The sequence below is a fragment of the Cydia fagiglandana genome, chromosome 8, assembly GCF_963556715.1.
Source record: "Cydia fagiglandana chromosome 8, ilCydFagi1.1, whole genome shotgun sequence".
Classification (NCBI taxonomy): Eukaryota; Metazoa; Arthropoda; class Insecta; order Lepidoptera; family Tortricidae; genus Cydia; species Cydia fagiglandana.
This window is the reverse complement of record NC_085939.1, coordinates 14,435,223-14,463,151: the sequence shown is the minus strand read 5'-3', so window position 1 is coordinate 14,463,151 and position 27,929 is coordinate 14,435,223. Positions and strand designations below refer to the sequence as shown.

At 39.9% G+C, this 27,929-nt stretch overlaps 2 protein-coding genes across 2 annotated transcripts in view; one reads left to right on the top strand and one right to left on the bottom strand.

Moving 5' to 3' along the window:
- The first annotated feature begins 8 nt into the window (after positions 1 to 8).
- LOC134666766 (sensory neuron membrane protein 2-like) lies at positions 9 to 24,860 on the top strand. Its single transcript, XM_063524048.1, has 10 exons — positions 9 to 314; positions 2,681 to 2,838; positions 4,107 to 4,251; positions 4,536 to 4,704; positions 14,177 to 14,268; positions 21,010 to 21,224; positions 21,750 to 21,875; positions 22,420 to 22,606; positions 23,046 to 23,171; positions 24,622 to 24,860. Exons 1-10 carry the CDS (start codon positions 201 to 203, stop codon positions 24,844 to 24,846), a joined length of 1,557 nt encoding a protein of 518 aa, XP_063380118.1. The 5' UTR covers positions 9 to 200; the 3' UTR covers positions 24,847 to 24,860.
- Positions 24,861 to 26,078: 1,218 nt separating this feature from the next.
- LOC134666844 (periodic tryptophan protein 2 homolog) overlaps positions 26,079 to 27,929 on the bottom strand; it is a 55,796-nt gene continuing 53,945 nt past the window's right edge. The window contains exon 19 of the mRNA XM_063524161.1: positions 26,079 to 26,234. Coding sequence (XP_063380231.1) covers positions 26,102 to 26,234 — 133 coding nt within the window. The 3' untranslated portion in view covers positions 26,079 to 26,101. The remainder of the gene's footprint in view (positions 26,235 to 27,929) is intronic.

The window sequence follows — 27,929 nt, the reverse complement described above, 5'->3', positions numbered from 1 at the left end:
AGGCAGTCAAAGCCTGACCGTGACGTGTAATAGTTGAAACCAAATTTAAATTTCGAACAGAATCTAAAAAATATAACACGTTTTTTTTAAATAAAAGGTTGGTTTTTGGGTTCATGGAATTAAAGTGCGTTTGGATTCGGTCGATAGTTGTTTGCTTTTAGTAAAGTGGTCGAATAGTGATTGTTAGTACACTTAGAACAATGATTGGAAAACAATCGCGGTTGTTTTTCTTGATATCGCTGTGTGGACTCATGTTGGCGATTTTACTTGCGACATGGGGTATACCAAAGATTGTCAGAAACCAAATACAAAAGGTAAGTAAGTACTATGTTTATTATAGTTTAACAAAACAATTTTGTAAGTAACAGTATAATAATGGAGTGTATTTTGTAGTTTTCTTCGTAAAATAAAAACAGTGTGATTTTTCCTTCCTATGTTGATATGGTCTACTGAAAAGCGATTTATGCCAAACTATCCATATCATGTGTTATTTGTATAGTTTACTAGAGACCCGCCCCAGCTTCACACGGGGTCACAAATTATACATCTAAACTTAAGAATCACTTTATTGATAGTTGAAAACCGCATGAAAATCCGTTCAACACACAAACAGACAAATGCGGCTAGGGACTTTATTATTTAAGGTGTAGTGATAGTTTAGCATCCAACCAATATAAGCGGAAAAGTTTAGAGTAAAATTAAAGTATCAACTAGCCGATACAGGCCATTCAAATAAGATTTTTTCGAAGAATTAATTACCAGCAAGCTGGAAATCGTTTTAATGCCTTCATTTGGTCCTGAATACTTGTAGGTACAGTCGACGTCAAAGATATGTTTACGCTTATCGCCTTATTACAAAAGAGTAAGGTACAAAAGTGTAATCATATCTTTGACGTCAACTTTACATAATCCGAGTTCGCGCAATCCCAGGCGGTGTGCATGAATTATGGGAGCCTTAGCGCCTGGAGTTACCATGGTTACAAGTACAGTTTGACACCGGGTTAACGGACCGCTTAACCCCGGGTTGGAGGGATGGTGCAAGTCGGCCTAAGATTTAGAATTAGACCAAGAAAAATCTGCAGTGATTTTGATAGAATAGAATATATTTTATTTGTTTTAATTGTACCTACATCGTCATATTCATAAATTTTCAATTTTTCATTTTTTGGCGGGGCGGGTAGCTAGTACCTAATAGTACCTATAAATTATTCACGCATTTCCAAAAACAATACTTGTCATCCTATGTCATCATTAGTCTGCGACCTTTGGAAAAATTAAATGTTTATGACAATCAGAAGGTCATGAGCCAAGTCATTATGTAGGTACTAAGTACCTATAACATCACAAACAAGTCATGCTTACGCGCCTTGACATGCAAAATGTTAGCGAGCCAAAGTAAATAATGTACCGTAACGATAGTCCGTTTTGTATGTCCGGATGTTCTCTACAGGTCGCAACTCTCATCTGATTTTCGTGAAATTTTGTGATCAGATTGTATGATTAAGTACCTAAATAGATTTTTTGACGATCCAGTTTTTGGAATTTTTCCAGAATGCCAAATTTGGCTTAAAGGACTTAAGCGCCAATGTCTATGGCTCTTAAGATTATTGTAAGTTCACAGTGATAACGACTCAACGAACTAAGTTTTTTTTTCACTATTACGTTTTCTAAGATTAACGCGAGGTCTACAGCTCACAGAGCCACTAGTAGGTTGACTCACGCTCGGCTAGGGAATGCTCCCGGTACTGAGTTTGTATGGCGAGAACCGGGAATTCCCGGTTCGCGGTACTGTAGGTATTTGTATAGAAAACCAGTTCCGGGAGCACTCCGGCTCGACCGGGTCGGGGCTGGCACCACGTGATCACCGATCATACCGATACCGTCATAGAAAATGACATGTCTGACGCCTCGGCCTGGGCACGGTCCTGACGGTCTGGTCTAGCGTAATAAGTCATCCTTTATATTACCCTATAGTATTTCGGAGGCTAGCCAAGATGACAATCGTTGCTAGAAAACGCCATTCAAAATCGTAATCATCGACCGACCGTAAACCGTCCTAATGATAATAAGACTTAAGTTTCGTAAAAACTTGTGCCGGGCCGGATCAATACTTGGATAATCAGTTTGCCAAGCGAATCCGGTTCCAATGATTTGCAGGAAACCGGTAAGATGAGCAGGGGTTCGATGGGCTTAGTCTCGGCTTAGCGTTAATAAATCCCAGTTGTTACTTCGGAATTCGGAGCTCACTTAGCTGGCCAGATTAACGCGCTTATCACAGTAAGGCTGCTAGTATACTTTGGTTGTTTTCACCGGACAATTTTTGTGTTAGAGCGTTTTCACATTGTCCAAACCGACATCGGATGGCGACGATGATGATGTCTTGTTTTCTTGGGTGTAGCTGGCGGTAGCCACATACAAAACTGAGGGTCTACCGCGAACTACGTTCGACGTGTTGCCTTTCTGTTTTGTAAATTAGTACGTTAGTATGACAGGGAGGCAACAAGTCGAACGTGGTTCCGTGGTACAGATAATGACCGTATTTCTGTGAGTTCTGTCGATGGGAGAGCCAAATTTTTTTCCAGATTTCGGGGTTGGTCCCATATTTTACTGGAATTTGAATTTGGACCATATAATCTGTGGACTAATGATACCTGATTTTACGGAACGCATATTGTTTCAGAACGTGCAGATCGACCCGTCCTCGCAGATGTTCGACAAGTGGCGGAAGCTGCCGATGCCGCTCACGTTCAAGGTGTACGTCTTCAACGTCACCAACCCCGAGGACATCAGCGCAGGCGCCAAGCCCGAGCTCGAAGAGATCGGGCCCTACGTCTATAAGTAAGACTATAGCACCGTGCGTGTTGATTGGTCTGCCATCTCGTGACCTGAATCGAAAACAATTCACGCTTCTAAGCAGGTGCTACCCCCTACACTTCATGCGGGCTCTACACACTCGTCGAGAGTCCCCGATACAGGCCGAGAACGAGTGTGTACACGCTGCTCCCTTCTCGTCTTACTCTTCCTTGTCTCGTCTCGCGATCGGAGCCGTGGCGAGACTCGGCGAGAGGCTTTCGACGAGTGTGTACAGTCATCAGCAATAGTATCTTACACAACTAGGGCCGCAAAAATATATGACGCGCTCTTATTGAGCTCCAAATAAGAACGTGTCACATATTTTTGCGGCCCTACTTGTGTAAGATACTATTGCTGATGACTGTACAACCGACATCACGCTAGCTCTATTTCGCATAGTAGGGTCTGCCATCTAGTGGCTTAAGACTAAAAATTAACGTTTTACGAACTCCGCTTTTATTTTATAAGTACAATAACTAGAATAGAATATAATTTATTCAGCACGCGTAAATAACAACAACCAAATAATACCTTAACACATTATTTAACGTCACTGATGAAGGTGACACTCGACTTGGTGTCAAGGTATATCTTTTGAAACGTGGAAACTCTAACAAGACAACTTGTTTATCTTAATAAACAAATTCCATTAAAATTTTGGCGATTTAACCTAACCTACGAAATGTTACTTCGAGTAAAATTCATTACCAGAATTCAACGACACTATAATGGTAGAATTCTATCTATCATTACCACATAACCTTGTGCATAACCATTGGAACTTAATCGGTGGTACTGGGGTATTTAGTGATTTATCATTTTTATCAAATGAAATAATGTTTCATGTAATATCAAACCATAATTGACTCCAACTACAATTATGTAAAATGCCAAGGCCGATGGATATTTCATTTGTTCACATGGATATGAACATATTTATTATGAGTTTTAAGTACATAGTCTGTATATTGATATTTACCGGCTTTTCGGTGAAGGAAAACACCGTGAGGAAACCTACCTACATACATCTGCGAAGAAATTCAAAGGTGTGTGTGAAGTCCCAAATCCGCATTGGGCTAGCGTGGGGACTATAGCCCAAGCCCTCTCGCGCATGAGAGGACGCCTGTGCCCACCAGTGGGACGCATATAGGCTGAAATTATTATTTTACCAATATTTTACCAATCTGACGGTTGACGCGACACCGCTAAGGATGGGACACGCCATTTTATGATTATGAGAATTATTTTTTCAGGCAATACAGAGAGCGGGCAATTCTCGGCTACGGCGAGAATGACACGGTGGAGTACACGCTGAAGAAGACCTTCGTTTTCGACCAGAAGGAGACGGGCTCCTTGTCGGAGGACGACGAAGTGACTGTCATCAACTTCACTTACATGGTGAGGGCACAAAGTTTTACCACGACTTCGTCCATTCCTTTTAAATCATGCTATATTATTGTAACGCAGAGTTCTACGTAGGCGAATAACACGCAAACGCGAAGCGCAGCGAAGCGGCGCTTGTGCGAAGCGGGGTGAATCAATCCTTTGATACCTATAGAAGTGTCCTATGTGGGCGAGCTCCTTGCGAACGCGAACGCCTTGGTCCCACCGCGCCGCGCCGCTTCGCGTTCGCGAGTTGTTCGCTACATCTGTGGAAAACTATTTCCGTTTGCTTGTTCCAGGCGGCTCTACTTCAAGTCCAAGAGCTGATGCCGGGTCTGGTGGGGATGATCAACGGGGCGCTAGAGGAGATGTTCACCAACCTGACGGACCCATTCCTGCGGGTCAAGGTCAAAGACCTCTTCTTCGATGGGATCCACCTTAACTGTGTGGGAGAAAACTCAGCCTTAGGTAAGCATGATCATGCGAAAAGTACTCAACTTTTCTTTTGGTAGAAACGATTACCGGAGTGCTGGACATGTTTTTACGAACCTGTACGGATATGACGGTCGTTCTTGTCTACGTGACAGCGTGATAAAACGGTGTCCGTCACTTTTTATCCCACGGTGTTTAACAGTGACAGTTATTTTATCACGTGCACAAAGCTATCCATAATACGCCGGCTGACCGACCCTTTCTGTTGAAATATACGGGGTAAATTTTTTACATGATACACGAACACCGTGTTTTTACTGAATCCCGTTAACTTTGGGGTATGGTTACTTAAGTACCTACATTTAAGAAAACTAAATAGCATAGCTCATTTAAAAAAAAAATGTTTTGTTTAAAATGTAATGAATTAATTATTATAACACGGGCATTACATTTAACAACCAAACAATTGAAAATTGTGACATAATATCAATGTAATTTCGAACATCGATCGTCCGAGATACTAGTACTTACTTAAGTTTATTAGGAAATGTATGAACTCATACTAAACACCAATCAATATGTAAACAGGCCCTAAGGCAAGTGTATACGCTCGTCACATATCAGATAAAATTAAATTATTGATTAGGTATCTCCGAAATGGAGATGTATATAGATTACCGACGTCTTTGAGAAAGTAACTAAATTTAAATTCAGGAATGGACCCTTAAATTAACGGAAATAAGAAAAACACGGTGTAGGTACCAATATTATTAATTTATTATTATCAATTTAAATATGTAGTTATAATATTTATATGTAATAAGTTGAATGAGACAGGTACTTCAATGTTAAATGGGTAGGTAAGTAAATAAGTTTTTTTTTGTTTAAAAAAAACGTTGCCCTCGCATTGCTTAAGGACGAGGATAACATTGAAATATTTGATGTAGGTATTGTTTGCATAATAACTAGTATAACTACCTACCTGAACCTGTAGGTACCTACTTATTTGTATTTTTTGTAATTACGTGAAATCAGTTGTGTCAAGAAACGCAATAATAAAACTTACTGCCGTATTCGAACTTCAAGATATATTCACATGAGACGACACGTACTAGATCCATTCTAGATACGTTATAGTTTAGATCTCAACTTGTTCTCTTTTGCAGCGTAATTCGGGCACCCAATGTCACTTTTACGTTAGATAGAGTAAGATATATAGGTATATTAGATGTAAATTGGATCTCTAAGTCATATCCTTCAAATCGTTCAAGAGTATCTCCAGAATCGCGCAAATGTCAAATTTGACAGGTTAGATCTTAAACATATCGTTATCGTATCTTGGTGATGTCTAAAAGATATCGATTAGATGTCTATTTCAAAATCCGAATCGGGCCCTTAGTAATTCCCTAGATAGGTATAGTCTGAATCAGGCGATCTGAGCTAGTTTACTCAAAGAGTCTCAAGAATACAATACCATTGAGTGGTAAACCACAAATTAGGATAATCACCTCGTAGTAAAAGCAGATTATAACCGCCTTGAAACGTTAGTATAGATTAACGACTCTATTTCTTTAACCAATAAACTACAAAATACACTAACTAAATAATGGCTAACCCAACTTTTTTTGCATTTAACAACCATCGACACCTGTCGTGGCTAAGGTGCATGTGACTTTCCGAAAGATTGAATATGATATTATCTTTTTAGACCATTTTAACCCCATTCAACAAGAAATAAGGTTTAAAATTCAATATACATGCAATGTACTTCTAACTTATTTTGTAAGTAAATTGGTTGGCGCCTACGAGAACAAAAGCGGATAATAGGATTGTAATAGAACAATGCCATTGTTAGTACAGGTAAGTGAACAAGATCAGTTCAAAAAATTTTAACAATACCTAACTTGAATAACTATAGGTACTCTACTAGCGACCCGCCCCGGCTTCGTACGGGTTACACAAATCCTTAACAAATTATACACATAAACCTTCCTCAAGAATCACTCTATTAATTGGTGAAAACCGCATGAAAATCCGTTCAGTAGTTTTTGAGTTTGTCGCGAACATACTTACACACAAACAGACAGACGCGGGGGGACTTTATTTTATAAGGTGTAGTTACTAAATTGATTTAATTAAGTATTATTAAACAAATAACATTAATTATATTGCAGACAGAAACCCAGCATCCATGCATTCTGATCAAAAACACGGCAGTTCCGTTGCCATATCTCCCATACATTTTCCCGCACTTTTCTGCAATATTTGTGTACTTAAATGTAAACTATAATGGCAATGTAAGACCTTTTTGTGCCTATGAAAGCAATAAACGCGCTGCAAATATGCTACATATGTTATGAGTGCTACGCAAATAAATGTCCGTACCAGGATTGGAATCCGGGACCTACTGTTTCGTAGGTTGACTATGAGCTCGTTATAATGTTGCAGTTTGCAGTACGAGTAAATGTGTTGTCATGTATCTAACCTACGTATAAAATGTAACATTTAAATATGGTAACTACTCCACTATTATCAATCCACTTGGATCTTAATATCTCTGCGATGAAAGATAAGGCCATCGAGCGTGTTTTAACGTTTTACCTCAATTACTATGAAAATATACTCGCACATCTGGCCGCGTAGCCAACATGCCAATCGCTTACGCTTTGTAGCGATCGCAACGCAACTGTCACTGTCGCACTAATATGGAAGAGTGATAGAGACACAAAGCGTTTCGTTGCCGAAGTGATAGCGGTTGTAACCTTGGCTAGGCCGGCTGATTCGAAATTTCGCTCGTCACGGTCTCGGCTACTTCACTATAGGTACTCTATTCCAGATGGGATTAGACTGAAGGAAAAATGGTTCTACATAGAGCATTTTCATGTCACAGTCATGTCAATTAATAAGCAATATAATTCAATAAGTTCCTAACATTTCTGGATTGTACGCCCACGGCCTAGTTCTAAAAAAAATATCGAAGATGAAAATAGTTTCACCCTAAATAGGGTGAAACTATTCCATAAATAAACACCTTTGGGTGGATAAATATCCACCAATTATTTTAGTGACTCATTTTTGTATACTACGTCAGTGGCAAACAAGCATACAGCCCGCCTGATGGTAAGCAGTCTCCGTAGCCTATGGACGCCTGCAACTTCAGATATGGTACATGCGCGTTGCCATGCCTGACCTGACACTCCGCACTCTCGTTGAGCTCTGGCAACCTTAGGGCCCGATTCGGATTTTGAAATAGACATCTATTAGACATCTTTTAGACATCACCAAGATACGATCACGATATGTTTAAGATCTATAACCTGTTTTTGACATTTGCGCGATTCTGGAGTTACTCACCGGCAGGAACACACCGTAGGGTCTAGTGTTATTTGGTTGTTGTTTTCAATAAGGTGGAGTACTTCCCCAGTTGGGCTCTGCTCTAGATCTGGAATGACATCCGCTGTGCTGTGCCCTACCACACAACGCGAGGTGACATGACATTCACAATACCTACCTGCCGTATTCGAACTTCAAGATATTCACAAGAGACGACACGTACTAGATCCATTCTAGATACGTTATAGTTTAGATATCAACTAGCTCTCTTTTGCAGCGCAATTCGGGCAACCAACGTCACTTTTACGTTAGACAGAGTAAGATATCTATTGGATGTGAATTAGATCTCTAAGTCATATCCTGTGGAAGTCGTTCAAGAGTATCTCCAGAATCGCGCAAATGTCAAATTTGACAGGTTAGACCTTAAGGCGATATGATTCGACTCATCAACGAATCTGAGGGGGTGAGGTGCGCGGCAAACCGTGAAGCCCCGCCCGCGCGTCCCGAACCGCTCGACGAGCACGTGAGCGCGCGCTGTGCGCGGCGGCGATAGCAAACGGGTCACAGTATAAGGATCTTATGATGGCAGTATTTTAACCATACCGTGCAAGGGTCACGTTTTTATAGTTTTTATTGTATATGTATATATTTTTTGCATTACGTGTTTCTGATCATTATATTTAGAATTATTATTTTTACAGAGCCATGTGTACTTATTATTTAGTGATCGGTAACAACGTTTTAATTTAATGGCAGCGTAGTAGAATTAAAGTACCGAAAGGAAATAAACATTTTAAGGTGACGGTCAATTAAGGTAAGGTATTGTTCATATAAAGGTAAGGTATAGGTAGGTAGGTAGGTAAGTAGGTAAGGTAGGTAGGTAGGTAGGTAGGTAGGTAGGTAGGTAGGTAGGTAGGTAGGTAAGGTAGGTAGGTAGGTAGGTAGGTAGGTAGGTAGGTAGGTAAGTAGGTAGGTAGGTAGGTAGGTAGGTAGGTAGGTAAGGTAGGTAGGTAAGTAGGTAGGTAGGTAGGTAGGTAAGGTAGGTAGGTAGGTAGGTAAGGTAGGTAGGTAGGTAGGTAGGTAGGTAGGTAGGTAAGTAGGTAGGTAGGTAGGTAGGTAGGTAGGTAGGTAAGTAGGTAGGTAGGTAGGTAGGTAGATAAGGTAGGTAGGTAGGTAGGTAGGTAAGGTAGGTAGGTAGGTAGGTAAGGTAGGTAGGTAGGTAGGTAGGTAGGTAGGTAGGTAGGTAGGTAAGGTAGGTAGGTAGGTAGAACCTTAATCAATCGGGGTGAGAGATTAGCATTTTACTCTTAAATACGACAACCTGATAAGAAAACGCAAACATAATCGAAGAGTTTGTATACTACATTGTAAAACACCGGTTGAGTAGAGAGTAATTATTTTTTATATGACAAATGGTATTCGGTTTTTGAGTATCAAGGCATACCTAAATAAAGAACACTATTCAATAAATTTCAGCAAATCGCTTGAATACATCCCGAAAAACAATACATTAAAGAAAAATAATAATAAAATCATAAGTCAAAAACTGTCACTAGTAGGATGTTGATACTCAGCAAAAATATCCTTCATTATAAGAGGTACTCACAAAAAAAATAATTTTTTTTTTTATCGGGCTTAGGGAAAACTCAGTTAAAGGTCAGATGGAGGAGCGGATGATGGAATTGAATTGATTGGCAGAGCTAGACAAAGATAAGTCTGCAACGATTTTGATTTGGTCTAACTTTTAACTTTTTTCATATTATGAGAAAGCCACATAGTGCTTTCGGTGGGGGGTGTTTAGTATTAATCCTTAATACCTACTGCTATACTGATTTACTTGAGGTAGCGAGGCTACTGGCCGGCGACACACAAGCAATGGTCTAAAAAGTAATAACTAACGGTGTCAGTGTCACCAAAACATCGCGACAGAAAGGATATCTGAATTCGCAAAATATACCATAAAACAGTGCCTTGAAATAACGAGGAAGCCAGCAGCGAGCAATCCACCCGCCGAGGCCTCTGCCAGCTGCAGACCACAAAATCCCGGTAAGCCCTTCTACAATCTGGTAAAGCAGTATAATGTAGCGAAGGAACTAACTTAAAAAACTACAGTCTACTGGCTTTACGCCACACGTACATACCGTAATGTAACAAATTATTTTCAATATTATGTTTTGTTTCTTCCAAATATCTATTAAATAATTAACTGATTGTTGTTGAAAACCTGTTCAAGGACGCCGAATTAATATCTACTATTCCACGTCCTTGAACAGGTTTAAAACATCAATCATTTTCTTTTTCTACCAGATATGGTTCAGTCAAATTAATTTCTTCTACCTTTCTTAGCTAAACTCTAGTTCTACCTAAATTAGCCAGACTCTAAAACCAGTACAGGCAGCAGCAGATATAGATAAGCAGAATAACATGTTCAAAATGATCGACACAGACCTTATTATCTTGACATTTCCGTGTCATCATTTTGATTACTAGGCCCCGTAGCTATTTCTGCTGCTGACTGTACAATCCAGTAAATTTTAGTGAAACTTTTATATTTTTATTCAGTCTAGCGTATGCTTTATGTTTATTTATTACTATCGACCCGCCCCGGCCTCGCGCGGGTTAACAAATCGCTTAATAATCCTATAAACTTTTGTATAGGATTTTGCTTTGTTCGTCATTCCCGCAGCTCGACTTTCGGCCTCACCCAAAATTACTGGGGGTGGAGCATGCTTGGACATTCGAGATAAAGCTCCGGGCCTGACGACCCTCCGCGGGGTCGGCCTTCAGCCTCCTTCGGGCTCGCCTAACCTACTTGGAAATTTGAATTTGGCCTGTGTCCACCGCCATTTTGGATTTTTCCAATTTTTTTTTCACATAGTAATCTTGGGCCTCCAAGCTCGCCGCATGCCAAATCTCAGCGCACTCGGACCAACATGAAAAAAATTAAAAAAAAAAGTCGCCCTGTGTGATTTTTTTAAATGCAGTTTGTTTTGTCTTGGGGCCCTCTATGACATTTGGTCGAGCACCCCCCATCTCGCACCGTTTAAAAGTTGCCATACAAAATTAAAATGACCATTATTTCCGCCATCTTGGATTTTTTCCAAAAAAATTTTTTCATAGGAATTTAGGGGCCTCTATCTTCCGCCATGCCAAATCTCAGCGCGCTCGGACCAACTTGAAAAAAAATAAAAAAAAGTCGGCCATTTTGAAAAAATTTAAATGTATTTTGTTTTGTCTTGGGGCCCTCTATGACATTTGGTCGAGCACCCCCCACCCATCTCGCACCGTAATATGAATACTTTTTGAGATATTGGGGAAATTAAAGATCTCTACTTTCCCCCCTTTTTTTGCTTATAACTTTTGATATTTTGTGTGTGCTTCACACGCTTCGAATACATTTTTCTAGGCATTATGACGAATCTAATGAGGTATCACACGTATTTTTAGGAGTATTATCTCTATTTTTCACCGTGTTCAGTTTCTCGAACAAGACTAATACAACCACGCACAAGATGAACTGCCTGTAGGCACTTGGAACTCTCAATTATATTTAATTCATGTCGACCGTGGTCAAATATTAAAATTAGTGATATGTATTTAGTTCTTAAATAATTGTATTGCGATATGCTTATTATGGTAATTTTTTCAATTAATTCAATTTGACATTTTATATTTATATAAATTTATGATTATGATGATAAATTTGCACGCTTGACGGGCCTGGCACGTTGCATGCGATCCAAAGCCGGGCGCCTTCGGCATCCTCATACTAAAAGCGTAACACTATACATATATTGTAACATCCCCATACTGTGTCAATCCAAATAAATAATTTCTGATTTTCAAAGGAGTCAAAGAGCACGAAGGAATATAATCATTTTGCAGGACGGACGTAGGTATATCAGTAAAGGTGAAATACTGTAAATATATCATACTTACATACTCACAATTATATTATCTAGGAATATAATATTATTTACCTACATTGAAATTGGTTGCTGACCTAGTGAAAATACTGAAATATTTTAACTGTTGATGTAGTAAAGCTAGGCGCTTTCAACCACCTCGTAAAGTATTAGATGCTTCTGTTATCAGAAAGTGTGTTTTTATAGCACTTAGTGACTTTTTCTTACGTTTCATATGCTTTGTTTCCCATTGTTTGTAAATGGTAAAATCACGTGACCGCGCGGAACACACTGACGCAGGTCCGTCCTCTACAAGCGCTGCCGCGCGACTGAAGAGGGCGTAAGTGCGTTCGCGAGTGATTGCGCTTGCGGATTTAGTAGGTATTGAAACATATAAATTATTTTAATGATGTTACCGAGACAAAGTGATCCAAAACGTCTAGATTATCCTATTACCTATACATTTGTGTAAAAAACGAGTCAAAAAAGTTTGTATTGTAGATATAGTTTGGATTTATTGTTAAAAAAAGGCGTAACTTTGGAATTTTTTTCTATCGAGCAAAGTTTATATAATCATGTTTTTGAGATCCAAAACGTATCTGCCAGATCCTTAAGTATAAGATATATTTTTTTCACAATTTTAAAACATTGTTTCTTATATTTCTAATGGATTCAAAAAACTGGTTCGCTTAGCTCCTACGGAAAAAGCACGCCTTAAACATATCGTTATCGTATCTTGGTGATGTCTAATAGATGTTTATTTCATAATCCGAATCGGGCCCTACGTCTCTTTTGGCCGTAGTTTAAGGACATACCTACTCGTACTCGTCAATGCTAATAAAGATGTTGACGACGGCAATATATTAAATTACGGAAATGAATCAATATACTTCATGACTTTTTATTATATATTTCCAATTTCCGTTTCATTTATACACCCAATACGTATATTATGTCTGTTCCCGTAATAAAATGCGTAATAATTACTGTAATAGCCTGTACCATATATGCGATGGTTTTTTCTCTGGGCCCAAAATCAACGATCTCCTTTCATATCATATTAATCACTCATCATATTTATGTGTACTGTGTCTACACCTTACAAAACAAAGTCACCCGGCCGCCGCGTGACAGACGTGTTTGTATGTAGAGTATACCGGGTGTGGCCTGTACCACGAGCAAATAATTAAAACATAGATTGTACTCCTGAAACGGTGACATTTTTGTTCAACAACTTTAAAAAATTATGAAGTATTTAGACTTCCTAATTTTCATACAAAATAAATATTATCTTCAATGGACGCCATCGCCACGCCATATCATTGTGATTGACGTTGCTTGTCACGCCTATAACATAACAAAATTCGCAATACATTACGTCTTAGAATAAACTTTAAAGTGTATTCAAAATCAAACCACAAGTTATTTTAAAAAGTCGCTGAACAAATGTTGGTCAGTATGAGGAGTACAGCCTACAATTTTAATAACAAAACTTCCGTGAGACACAGACATATTAAATATACTAAAAACGGGTCACTCACGTATTTTAAGTCGAAAAACGCTCGACATGTTTCACTCCGTACCGAGTGAAACATGTCACACCCGGTATATAATATTATGTTCGCGTTGAACTCAAAAACTACTTACTGAACGAATTTTCATGTGGTTTTCACCTATGTATTAATAGAGTGATTATTGACGAAGGTTTAGGTGTAAGGCCATTTGTTAAGGTTTCGTGTAACCCGTAGTTAAGCCGGAGCGGGTCGCTAGTTTGTTAATAATACAAAAAATATATATATTACAATAAATAAATCAAGTTTACAATATAACACCTAAAGAAGCTATGGTAAACAACCGGTAGCAAGAAATTCAATAAGTAGGTAAGCAATCACCGTATCCTATGGACGCTTGCAACTCTAGAGGTGTTACACGCGCGTTGCCGACCTGGACCTTTTTTTGTACCTATCTTTTTAGGACTTCATAGCCAACTACTGTCTGTCCGTCCATCCGCCTGTCAACTATCGACGAGTGATCGACGACGTAATGTGTATGCCGCCTCTACTTACAATATGATATCTTCGAATTTAAGCTGTTGTGAGACATACTAACATTGAATAATTTTACGGTTTAGACTCACTTGTTTTTACATGAACATGTATGTTTGTTTTTATATGGAAACATGTCGCGCGACGCGAGTGACTAAAAACAAGTGAGTCTAAACCGTAAAATTATTCAATACGATATCTTATTCTTTTCCACATTTCTTCCAGGTCTAGTATGTGGAAAAATGAAATCCGATAAACCTGCCACAATGCGTCCCTCTGAAGACGGAAACGGCTTTTACTTCTCTATGTTTAGTCATGTAAGTACAAGACCTTGTATAGTCAGTTTTCATACAAGAAGCAAAAAAACGTATTTACTTAATAAAGCACCCCTCTATCGACCCCCGGACGGAGATCTCCGTCCAGTATTTTGTGCCCCGTATTTGTTACGGACGGAGATCACCGGCCATTTGAACCCCAGTCCAAAAGCAGTTTTGTTAAAATTAAAATTAAAGCTGATTTTCATCTGCGAATTTTCTCGGATGCAAAAATAATCGGTGTTCACAAATCTGGGGTGGCCCACGCGCCCCACGAGGTAGAGACAAGCGGCCCGATTACCTTTTAAGATAGGTACGTCAATTACTTAATCGATCTAGAAACGATATGGATTAGATATGTCAGTGTCAATTTGTCAAATGTGACATTTCTTCAAACAAAAACGTCACTTTTGACACTGACACATCTAATCCACATCGTTTCTAGATCTATTAATTGACGTAGGTATTTTAAAGTTCCAATCGGGCACAAGATCTCCGGCCTGGATAGAAGATGCAAGTTAATTAAATAAGTGCAAGGCAGAGACCTCGGACTTCCACTTGCTTCTCTTCTTCTTCTTCTTCCTCGTTCCCTCAATGCTGAGGATCGCGACCACATGCAACATGTCCCCACTGATTGCGGTCATAAGCCAAGTGAACTGCACGGTGCAGGCTGCCGCCACTCGCCACGATCCTAACATACCTCTTTCGCTTCCTGAAGTGAACATGTCGAGCAAAATGAAATGAGCATTTTGATATCCTGTGAGCTAAAGGCTACTCTAGCGGCCCACCAGGCCACACAAGGAAAATTGGTATTAGAAATTAGAGTTGTTTTGATTTAAAATCGAACGAAACAATACAAAAGCAACTCTGTTCCATTTAGTTAAGATTTAAATTTCATTGGAGGTACCTAATTGGTACTAGTATTAGGTCATTGAACCCCAAGGGATAATATAAAGGCGAACGTTTGTTTGTTTAGGATGTTTGTTCCTTCATTACAAAAGATCGTCTTAATTGATGTTGATGAAGCTTGGAACACAATTTATAATACTTACTGAAACTTGTCTGATAATTAGTTCCGAAAATAGACTCAATTATTATGGAATTAAGGCTGATTTTCGGATTGATGGACATTCGGACGGATATTTTATTTTCGGACATTCTGAAATATTAACGCCTTAGGTAGTTATATAGTAATATTTTAGATGACGGTAGGAAAAGATCTTAAACAATCATCCAATTTGTGATTTAGTGAATAAAAAAATTTAAAACCGCTCAACGCAGCGACACGGTTGAACTGATATTGTCAAAGATAAAAACATTTTTAAGAACCACCACCAGATAACCTACTTTAAAATATTAAAAACTGCATCCAAATCGTTTAACCCGTTTAAGAGCTACAGTGCCAATGACAGACAGACGCACATAGCAGTCAAATATATACCTAACACCCTTTTTGCAACTGAAATTAAAAACACTTGGTTTTTAGGTATAAATGACGTATTCGTGAAGGAGCTTTTATCGACTAGCGAGCTAGAGTCATCATTATCGCCCACACTGTTAACTGTACATCGGTGGACCTTATGTCTTCTGTAATAGACCCACCCCAGCAAACATTTTTGGTCAATATTCCGAAAAGGGCACCTATTTTAGGTTGCACAAATTAGGGGACCAAAATGAGGCACGTCGAATCGACGTCGTCGGCACGTCGAGTCGACATAAATGGGGAAAAAACGCACGGCGACGTATTTATTGACGGTAAATTAGTGATTACAACCATTAGGTCAACACTAGGGTCATGTTTCCGACGTCGATTCGACGTCGCCACGACGTGCCGCGTAGTTGAAATGTACTAATTTGGTAATCTTTACCACCTTTAGACCTCCTCTTCAAAACCCATCGCTTGGCATCAGCAGTGGGATGTCAGCAGGGCGATCCACTTGGACCTGCTATATTCAGCCTTGCCATCCACCCCATAATTTCCAACTTAAATTCAAAATTCAATTCGTGGTACCTGGACGACGGAACAATAGGTGGTGATTGGAGGTCTGTTCTAGATGATTTGAGAAGCCTAACCGACTCTTTCAGTACGATAGGATTAGAATTAAACTTTACAAAATGTGAACTGTATATAAATAATCATCTCCCCACCACCGACCTACATAACATTATTTCGAATTTCAACCCTTTAGACGTGATGGTGACATATTTTTATCCATATAATTACTCTGCGAGGCAATATTTAGATGAGACGCGATGAAGAGAAAAAGAGACACAAACATTACGCTTATATATTCTTTTCACTCAGAAACAAAATGTCTAACAAGAAAACAACTTTAAGTTGTGCAATGATAATGGCGGCCACTAAGTCATGTAAAATAATTTAGGCCGATTACGCAGATGAAGAACGATGAAATCTAGTGCACAGAAAATTTTTTCGTGCAGTATGTTAGGTTTACATACAAAACTATCGATGGGCTTTTGAAATATTTAAGTTTTCAACATTTTATAAAATCAAAATGCATATATTTGCTTGTCATTGAGTGTTGTAATTGAATATTTGTGTGTGTGAGTATATTGACTCGATCAAAAATATTGTTTTATCTATACATATAATATAATATATAATAAAGCTGTAGAGGGTCGAAAGTCTGTACATGGAAGATATTTGAAAAAAAGTTGGCTGGGGATACTTAGAATCGATAACAGAACACGTTCCAACAGTTTTTAGAATTTTTGTCTGTTTGTCTGTTTGTCTGTTTATCTGTTTGTCTGTTTATTTGAACGCGCATCACGTGAAAACGGCTGAACTGATTTTGATACAAACTTTACTAATCTGTCGAGAAAATCTCCGGCCAGGTTATAGGCTATAAAAATTCAAGCCTTAAAAGGGGGGTAGCCACAACACTCGCTTGATTTAAGTTTGCCCCTGAATCTTATGGCGCTACTTAGGAAGGAGGGGCAAACTTTTTTCAAATATGTGCTACCACTATTGAGTACCCTGGTAAACTAACAGATGGCGCTGAATTTAATACGTAGTGACATGAATAGCCACCGAGGAAGGTTTTTGCCAAATTAACTCTAAGTTTAGATGAGGGAGTACGGACATCAACAAATTTAATTGAATAATTATGTAGATTTAATAATATACAACAAAATTAAACGACAGTAAATTAATTACCCCTCATTGCACAGTGACATATTTTTCACGACTTACCAAAAAAAAGAGAGAGAGAGTGTATTGTGTTTTCAGCGTTCGTGTTTGTATGTAGGTATATATTTATTTATCTGAGTTTCTTTATTATACCTTAACTTCTGAATGCCTTAACCTTAGCCCGACGTAATACGTGCCACGCTGTACGTTTACCATCATAGTCAAACCTTCGGACCAGTGCCGGATTAACCAATAAGCAAAACAAGCACGTGTTTAGGGCACCACGTTCAGGGGAGGCACCAAAATGCCAGGTTGAAAAAGTAATAGAACAAATTTTAAAATTAGGGACAGACATGCGAAGCTAGGCTGATAGAAAACTGTTCCATCCCTTCTTTGTATGAAATCCTGGATTCGCGCCTGGTTGGTACTAAAAGTAAAATTGCGTTTTTTAGGGTTCCGTAGCCAAATGGCAAAAAACGGAACCCTTATAGATTCGTCATGTCTGTCTGTCTGTCTGTCTGTCTGTCTGTCTGTCTGTCTGTCTGTCCGTCCGTATGTCACAGCCACTTTGTTCCGAAACTATAAGCACTATACTGTTGAAACTTGGAAAGTAGATGTATTCTGTGAACCGCATTAAGATTTTCATACAAAAATAGAAAAAAAACAATAAATTTTTAGGGTTCCCCGTACATAGAACTGAAACTCAAAAAAAATTTTTTCATCGAACCCATACGTGTGGGGTATCTATGGATAGGTCTTCAAAAATGATATTGAGGTTTCTAATATCATTTTCTTCTACACTGAATAGTTTGCGCGAGAGACACTTCCAAAGTTGTAAAATGTGTGTCCCCCCCCCTGTAACTTCTAAAACAAGAGTATGATAAAACTAAAAAAAATATATGATGTACATTACCATGCAAACTTCCACCGAAAATTGGTTTGAACAAGATTTGGTAAGTAGTTTTTTTTTAATACGTCCTAAACCGTAAACCGCAATTTTATTGTGTTACTTGCTGTTACGGAACCCTTCATGGGCGAGTCCGACTCGCACTTGGCCGCTTTTATATCGAAAAATTTTCGCGCTCGCTTCGCTCGCGTTTTTAATCACTTTCTAACGTATGATAAAGGTGACATTCGGGTGGCGACTGCAGCAGCAATAGTCTGTTGCAACGTTACTGTCAATCTTCGTCATAAAATGATGTGACTGAGTTCCATACTAAAAGTAAAAATGTACAACTGTCTGTCATATTGCGTTTTTATATCGAAAAATTTTCGCGCTCGCTTCGCTCGCGTTTTCAATCACTTTCTAAGGTATGATAAAGGTGACATTCGGGTGACGACTGCAGCAGCATTACTCTGTTACAACGTTACTGCTGCAGCACTGTCAATTTTCGTTATAAAATAATGTGACTGATTTCCATACTAAAAGTAAAAATGTACAACTGTCTATCAAATTCCGTTTTTATATCGAAAAATTTTCGCGCTCGCTTCGCTCGCGTTTTTAATTACATTCTAACCTAAGATATAATAAAGGTGACATTCGGGTGGCGACTGCAGCAGCATTAGGTACTCTGTTGCAACATTACTGCTGCGGCACTGTCAATTTTCGAGATAAAATGATGTGACTGATTTCCATTCTCAGTTGTTCAGCTGGAACTTCACTCAATTTACCAAAAAAAATAATGTAATCTTAATGACCCTAGGGAGAGGGGGCACCATGGTCTAGAAATGCTTAGGGCATTAAAATATCTTAATCCGGCACTGCTTCGGACTTAACCCGACGTACGTGTCGCGCTGTGCGCGTTCCAAAGCCGGGCGCCTTCGGCGCCCTCATACTAAAAGAATCTGGCGTAAGCCCAACAACGTGGCGCGCTGCACGCGGTCCAAAGCCAGGCGACTTCGACTTTCTCATACTAAAAGAGACGTACGTGACACGCTGTATGGTTACCAAAGCCGGGCGCCTTCGGTGCCCTCATACTCAAAGAGTCGGGCGTAGACCGACGTACGTGACAAACTGTGCGTGTTCTAAAGCCGGGCACCTTCGGCGCCCTCATACTCAAAGCGTCGGGGGTAGCCCAACGTACGTGGCGCACTGTACGCGTTCCAAAGCCGGGCGCCTACGGCATCCTTATACTAAAAGTGTCGGGCGTAGACCGACGTACGTGACACGCTGTACGCTTGCCAAAGTTGGGAGCCGAAGGCACCCTCGTACTCAAAGCGTCGGGCTAAGCCCGACGCACGTGGCGCGTTGAATGCGTTCCAAAGCCGGGCTCCTTCGGCGCCCTCATACTAAAAGAGTCGGGAATTGCCCGACGTATGTGGCGCACTGCACGCGGTCCAAAGCTAGGTGACTTCGACTTTCTCATACTAAAAGAGTTGGGCGTAGTCAGACTACTACAAATCGCGCTCTAAAAAGTTTGAAACAATAAGATAGAATTATTTTAGGAAATTATCATGCAGGAAATTATAAATGTTATAATTTTTTTAATAAAAAAATACAGCGTAATGTAATTTACTATTTTTTATATATTTAGCAGCTTACTGACATAAACCGAATTCCACGCGGGCGGAGCCGCGGGCACAGCTAGTATTGAATATTAGCACAATGAAGTACCGTGCGATGGCACCATTCAAGATATAAGTAACAACTTAAATTATGCAATTTCATATTTAGCATCTCGTTATAATGAAAGAAAATGGCGGCACAACCTTATGGTATTGATAGTACTTTACAAGTGATTTTAACTATATGGTCGCAATTTGGTATCTATTTTAAGTAACATTTACCTAAAATTAGTAGCTAAATCGACATAAAATCGACGACCTAAAGGTCTCCGTATAAGAAATAATTACGTCGCAAATACACCTAAATTGTCTTATTAGTACATTTGACCTATTGGTCAGACTTTGCAGTTAATTTTACCAAATATTTCGACTTATTTTCAACCATTAAGTCCCTAACTTCATGGTCCCCGTATAAGAAATAATTACGTCGCATATACACCTAAAATGCCTTATTAGTACATTTGCCCTATTGGTCAGGGTTCGAAGTTAATTTTACCTAATATTTCGACTGATTTTCCAACCATTAAGTCCCTGACTTCATGGTCTCCGTATAAGAAATAATTACGTCGCATATACACCTAAAAGGCTTTATTAGTAAATTTGACCTATTGGTCAGGGTACGAAGTTAATTTTACCTAGTAATTCGACTTCTTTTCAACCATTAAGTCCGTGACTTCATAGTCCCCGTATAAGTAATAATTACGTCGCAAATACACCTAAAATACCTTATTAGTAGATTTGACCTATTGGTCATGGTTTAAGGTTAATTTTACCTAATGTTTCGACTTATTTTCAACCCTTAAGTCCCTGACTTCATGGTGTATTTATGAAGTGAAATTTACGTTTTATTGTCCCTATATTTCGACTTGGAAGTAAAAGTGTACAATACGTAAAATAATTGGTGACTTAGGACGTAATTTTTACTTAAATTGGTAAAATCTTCTTCGAGCCTAGGAAAAAATACTTAAAATGTTTGCTGGTAGGACCTATGTATAGTTAGGAGTGTTGACATTCACTTTCTTCTTCAGATGAATCTTACAGAAACCGGCCCATACAAGATGGTGCGCGGTACGAAAGACGTCCAGGAGCTCGGTCACATCGTCTCTTACAAAGGCAAGAACGCGATGAAGAACTGGCGGGACCCGTACTGCAACCAGCTGAACGGGTCTGACGCGTCCGTCTTCCCACCGGTTGAGGACTCGCCTCCTAAACGGCTGTATTCCTTTGAGCCCGAAGTATGCAGGTAAATAAAATATTGGACAATCTTATATAAATCGGCTGGACTAAGTCACAGGTCACAGTAAGCTCAGTAAGGCTTAGTGAGCAAAATCGAACTTGTTGCTGTTTTTAAGCATGAAAGCACTCTTGCACGAGCCGATGAGGTGATAAAATATCTCATCTCATTGGCCTTATCGTATATTGCAAATGATTTATGGTGTAACACTGGAGATGGCCTTAATGGCTGAAAAGAACGATGCGAAATCGACGTGGTCTGGTGAAATAAAATGTAGCCTTTTCTTTTGGCTACTGGATATAATGTCACCACGAGCACAAAGTATTTTCACGCGATTATCACGCTCCGCGGCGGCGTGCGGATCTGCGTCCAATGTGAATACCACCTTACGAGAAGGACCTTGCTCAGAAACCTCGAATTGGTCATATGTACTTGTACAACTTCTGCTGTGAAGATACCCAACCAATATTGAAACCAGTCATATCCCTCACATTTTATTTTCCTTTAACTAGGTACCAAATCTTTTATTTTCAGATCTCTGTACGCCAATCTAGTTGGCCCAACCACCATTTTCGACATAAAGGCGATATACTACGAAATAGCTGAAGAAGCACTGGCAGCTAAAACTGCGAACCGGGATAACAAGTGCTTCTGTCGAAAGTTTGTTTATTTGATTATTCGAACCATACAACTTAGTTGCATACCCCAGCATGGTTTAGGTTCTACAAACAGCTCTATGTTTACCCCTAAAACTATTGTTTGCTACTTACGAGTATACTTATGCAAAGAGAGTGAAGCCCCGTACTAAAAGAAGGATTACACCACTCTTATAGTAAGGTGTAAAGGTATAAGACGTAAACTTTAGTCATCTTACTCTTCTTCTCCGTCGAATAACTTTTGTTAGAGCAGTCGTGGTCACGTCACGTTGAACGACGAACGATTCTACGCCAGTTCTAACTGGTAGATGCTCCTCTGGCACATGAGTTGAGTGGGGTGTTGGCAAGGGCTTTTATCTGATCTGTCCAACGCATTGGGGAACGTCCTCTTGACCTACAGCCATTGACCCGTCCCTGGAGAACAAGTCTCTCCATGGCCTGCTCTCCACGTCGCATTACATGTCCGAAGTATCTGAGGATACGTCATCTTACACGTTCATCCATATTGTATACCAGTTAGTAGTTAGTAGGCAAGTGTTCTGTGACAGAAACTGGAGCGCCAACCACGACGGCTGCCTACTGATGGGCGTTCTGAACCTGGAGCCGTGTCAGGGCGCGCCGGCGCTGGCGACGTTGCCACACTTCTACCTCGCCTCCGAGGAACTACTGGAGTACTTCGCTGGAGGCATCAGTCCGGATAAAGAGAAGCACAACACATACGTGTACCTTGACCCGGTGAGATTCCCTTCTCTTAGTAGTTTAGCCCAGCAGGCGACGTTGCCACACTTTTAACTCAGAGCTGCTAGCCTTGTCCTGTCCAAGCATTTTTCAAGAACTGGCGTATTCAGCCCAATGTACCAATTCCCAATTATGGACACTTTTGTTCCGTTTTGTGGTATTCTAGGGCAGACTACTTTTATCGGCAGCGTAAACCGAATCGAAAAATCGAAGGACCATCGGAGTTTCACGATTTTTAGTGTCACAGTCGCCATATAGGAGCGCATATATCGGAGCGGCCAGTGTGCTCACAAATATCTGAACACGTCTCTATTGTCAAGGCGCTAGAGTGCGTGTTCAGATAGTTTTCCTTATCTAATGACTGACGATAGTTTTAATAGGTACCAATGTAAAAAGAAACGCGTGCAATTAGAAAATATTTCCGTTCTACTTCCAGATAACCGGAGTTGTATTGAAAGGCGTCAGACGTCTGCAGTTCAACATCGAACTCCGGCAGATGAAGGGGATCCCGCAACTGGAAAACGTGCGCACCGGCGTGTTCCCGTTACTCTGGATCGACGAGGTAGCTCATGTTTAAGTCCCTAAGCAGGGGTAGGAAACGATGTACTTAGAGCAGGGGTCTCCAAACCCCGGCCCGTGGGCTTTGGGCTTTGGGCGCGACGCGTTCCAATCCGGCCCGCCGACACCCAAAGCGAGTGCCCACTTACCGTCCCGCGGGAACAGGCTCCAGGGGTTCAGCATTGCTCCGAGCAATTACTAGAGTTGGCACAACTTGACGTCCCTTTGCGTGCACAACCACTGATAAAGAAATTTGATAGGCATTTAAGATTGCATTTTCACACTTTGCAAATGCTAAACAGACTGGCCAACTTAAGTCAAAGTCAAAACAATAGATAGTTTTGCAAATTCGTCTGAAGTGGGTGTTCAGCCTTGATCTCTTAAAAATAAAATTGTGGAACAAAAATGTGTTTAACTTGGGTGAAACGCATCATTTCAGCCTCGGACTATTGGCGCTCTCACTACGTTCGAGCGCCAAACTACCACGGCAGACATGCCTATCATCCCTTGGTTAACAATCTGCTAAAACCGGGTCACTCATGTTTATTGACCCTTACGTACGGGACGTAGGTTGAGTTTAATATATTTAATATGTCAGTGTCTCACGGAAGTATTTAATGTTAAAATGTACGAAACATGATCTTTTCGGTGAGTTATTGCTGCCATTAGTAAATGCTCGTACATTTTACCAAGGGATAACTTTTTGCCGCAAAAATACTCCCTTTTACTTTGATTAGGTAGTCCATCCATAGCATCGTAAGTACAAAAGATAACCAATCATCACCAATATTATCCGTCTATTGTGACGGACCTACACAATACAACGCGCTTGGGAGATTTTATTATGAATTAAGATCATATTGATTTTAATGGTTCGGCTCCAGCTGAACCACAATAGTTATTTTTTCACGAGCGTAGCGAGTGGTTCGTGGAATCTTGAGCGTTGGTAAGGTGTCACAGTGGGAGGGACGACGCTTTTTCATTGCAAATGCCACGCAGAGTTGGCTTGACCGTTTTGAAGCGGTACTTAAGAGCTTTTAAGAAGTACCTAGGCACAAAAGAACAAGGATAAGCACAAGCAATAAGACAATTAGCACTTTCCTTTAAGACCATCCTCTTTACAATAGACTTGCTGATATTATTAATTACTTATTGCCCAGTCATCTCTTCTTAGACCTACTTGCTTTTAGTTAGAGTTCGACCAAAAAAAGTCTGCAGAGATTTTGACAGCACACGCAGTGCCAGTGTTATTTATACATCATAATATCATGGAAGTCAAAATCTCTGCAGACTTCTTGGCTTAAATCAGCGGTCGGCAACCTTTTAGCAGCCAAGAACCACATAGTAGGTAGTTAACAAACTTGTCGCGGGCCGCAAGTGAGACGTTCGCGGACCGCATGCGGCCCGCAGGCCGCCTGTTGCGATTGAACTCTAATTACTTTGTTTCATTTCAGGGCGCAGAATTGCCGCCAGAAATCCAGCAGGAGCTGAAGCAGTCCCACACTTTGCTGGGATACGTGGAGATGGCTCGTTGGATCCTGCTGTCCATCGCCATATTAGTGTTACTAGCCAGTCTGTTCAAACTGGCGAGGAGCGGCGCTGTGCCGATGTGTGGGCAACATACTAATTCTGTCAGTTTCGTGCTGTCCGGTACTGGTAATGGTAATAAATTGCACTGAGTTTATGGTGGAAATTGCTTATATTTTCTCAATTACCTTCAACATCAACACTACACCTTATAAAAGTCCCCCGCCGCGTCTGTCTGTATGTGTGTATGTTCGCGATAAACTCAAATACTACTGAACGGATTTTCATGCGGTTTTCACCTATCGATAGAGTGATTCTTGAGATTTAGGTATATAATTTGTTGACCCGTGCGAAGTGATCGAATAAAACATGAAGACCGAGAAGGTATAGGTATTCTGGAGTTGATTGCGTTCCTCCAATACTTAGCTTATTTATTGCCAGATGGCGTCACTTTTACGCAGCAAATAGTGCCCACGTTACGTGCCCAGCCGGCCTAGCCAAGGTTACAATCGCTATCGCTTCGACAACGAAAACCATTATGTCTCTCTATCACTCTTCCATATTAGTGCGACAGTGACAGTTGCGTTTCGATCGCTACGGAGCGTAAGCGATCGGCATCTTGGCTACGCGGCCTGTTATGTTAAGATAGACTGGATTGGAATGTTATCTTATACACATTCGCCTAACCGCTGAAGCGTCTTAGAAAATTCGGTTCTTAAAATAATAGCCTGGCGACTATTGTTATACTACTAAAAAAACATGGCCGCTTTGGACACAATATTGGTTAAAAATGACTAAAGGCATCATCATTATCGTAGGTCAGCATCAAATATCAAAGCCAAAGTGGTCAATCGTAAAGCGCCTTTAAATAAAAATGTGTCAATAGTTATTTCATGCTAACTGTAGGTACCTACATAATTCCTTTATTTTATGGATGTTTCCATTCTATAGTTTAGCATTTCCGTTTTCGTAATAAGTCATTTTATCTTACAATTTTTTTACATATTTTTTTCTCATTTTAATTTCCGGCTAGATTTAAGGGGATTTTATACCCTTGGCACGTTTTATCTACAAATCTACCTTATATGTGACGCTATCTATGAAAAGGGACCTTATTGTCGATGGCGCTTACGCCATTATTAACGATGCTCCGTTACGAATACAATGCCATGCTACGCTGTGCAGCGTAAGCGCCATCGACAATAAGGTCCCTCTTCATAGATAATGCCCCATATAGTGTCTGGTATTTCGTTTGTCCAATTTGAATGGACCATCCTACACATGAGACAAGGTAACGACGTAAAATGATGATTGAATCAATATTTCAGGTGCCATTTTGACGTCTGAGTTGCTTTTCACAGCAAATGATATAAATAAAACATAGTTGATCTTATAAAAATGTATGAATTAATCAGAATCGGAGAGCGACCCGCGGCCACTGGAGTTATCTTCGTTATCTATTTCCATTTCAGCCTCGTGTTTCGCTGCGATCTCGCCCACGGTGTTTATACACCGAATTGTGTATTTGTTGAAGTCACATCTGGAACAAATTAAAAAGTTAAGCGCCGCTTGTATCAATTCATTAACCCGTTAAGCGCCACTTGCACCAAACCACAAACCCCGGGTTAATCGGTTAAACCTGAAGTTACCATGGTTACCAGTACAATTTGACACTAAGTTAACGGTTTAACCGCTTAACCTCGGGTTAGTGGTTTGGTGCAAGTGGCCCTAGCGGTTAAACCGTTAACCCAGTGCCATTGTACTGGTAACCATGGTAACTCCAGGTTTAGCCGGTTAACTCCGGGATAGGGAATGGTGCAAACGGCCCTAAGAACGGTTAATTATTTAAGAGCCGATATTTATTTGGTTAAATCGTCTTCTCTTTTTTGTCTAATTCGCTCAAGTTTGGTGGATTGATAGAATTGCTTATTCTGTACTGTACAATATAAAAGCAATTAGACCTTATGTCCTAAAAATCTTCCTCTGAGTAACAAAAAACGTATTTACAGTACATATGGTCCTATTATTTTCCCGCACTAGTGCGTAAAATAGCACTTTTCGTGAGATGTCAAAAGTGTAAAGGGTCATATGAACTGTAAAACGTTGTACGATACACGTGCGAATAGTATATACCTCTTTTCCGCACTTGTATCGTAAATAACTATTTCGTAACTTAAAGGAAACAAATTGCCTAATATCTTGTTTACCCATTATGTACAGATTTTGTTTTGTCACGTCTAAAATTTACAGTTTCACATTCGGTACACGTTATAACGATACCTACGCGGACTGTAGTGTGATTCTTTGCATTTATCATATACTTATAGTTCGTTTTTTTTAGCATTAGAAATAAGGTAAACAATCTTGATGTGTCTTTTAATTGAAAAACACATTTTAAAAATAAGTTACAGCAAATATGTAACAATTATGAATCTAATACGATCATTTATATTATTCTGCTTTCATAAGTAATAGTTACTTATTTTTTTAAAGCGTTTTTCAATTAAAAGACATGTCAAGATCGCTTATCTTCTTACAAGTTCTTTCTAATGCAAAAAAAAAACGAACTATATATAATCTATAATATAAAAGTCACACAAATCGGCCAGTTAAGTCATTGGGTAATGCCTCAACCTTGAACACATACTGATAGCGTGTTCGATCAATCAAATGATACGAATACCTCTTGATAGTGCCCGATATGAGATACTGTGTCTGTCATCTCTGAGGCTGATAATTGGGATCATTTAATGATACTTTTACCTATCGGCTCGATTCGGGAAATGAATAAGAGATGCACTAGATATGAAATAGTAAAGATATGTGACGTTCCACGGCAAAAGGTACCTTATGGCGGATGGCGCCGCGATTCGGGAAATTAATAAAAAATTCACTAGCTATGAAATAGTAAAGTTATGTGACGTTCCACGACAAAAGGTACCTTATGGCGACTGGCGCTTACGTCGCATAGCGCCGCAATAATATTGGAGCGACGTTAATAATCGTAAGCGCCAACCGCCATAAGGTACCTGTTCGCGAGCCTAACGCCATCTAGCGGGCATCCCAAGAAGAGGCGGAGTTTCCAAGCACGGCCGCGCGGGGGCGCGGCGACAGCCTCTATCACTTTACCATCTTACACGGCAAGGCACACAAGCCGCTCTCGCGATTTTTGCCAATTTTTATATAAAGTCGCCATATTACCATAAGTTGTACAATTTCATTAAAAATATATAAA

Coding starts and splice junctions, on each gene's coding strand:
- LOC134666766 (XM_063524048.1), top strand. CDS start 201: ATGATTGGAAAACAATCGCGGTTGTTTTTCTTGATATCGCTGTGTGGA. Junction 21,876..22,419: donor AACAAGTGCTTCTGTCGAAA/GTTTGTTTATTT, acceptor GTTCTGTGACAG/AAACTGGAGCGCCAACCACG. Junction 23,172..24,621: donor CGTTACTCTGGATCGACGAG/GTAGCTCATGTT, acceptor GTTTCATTTCAG/GGCGCAGAATTGCCGCCAGA.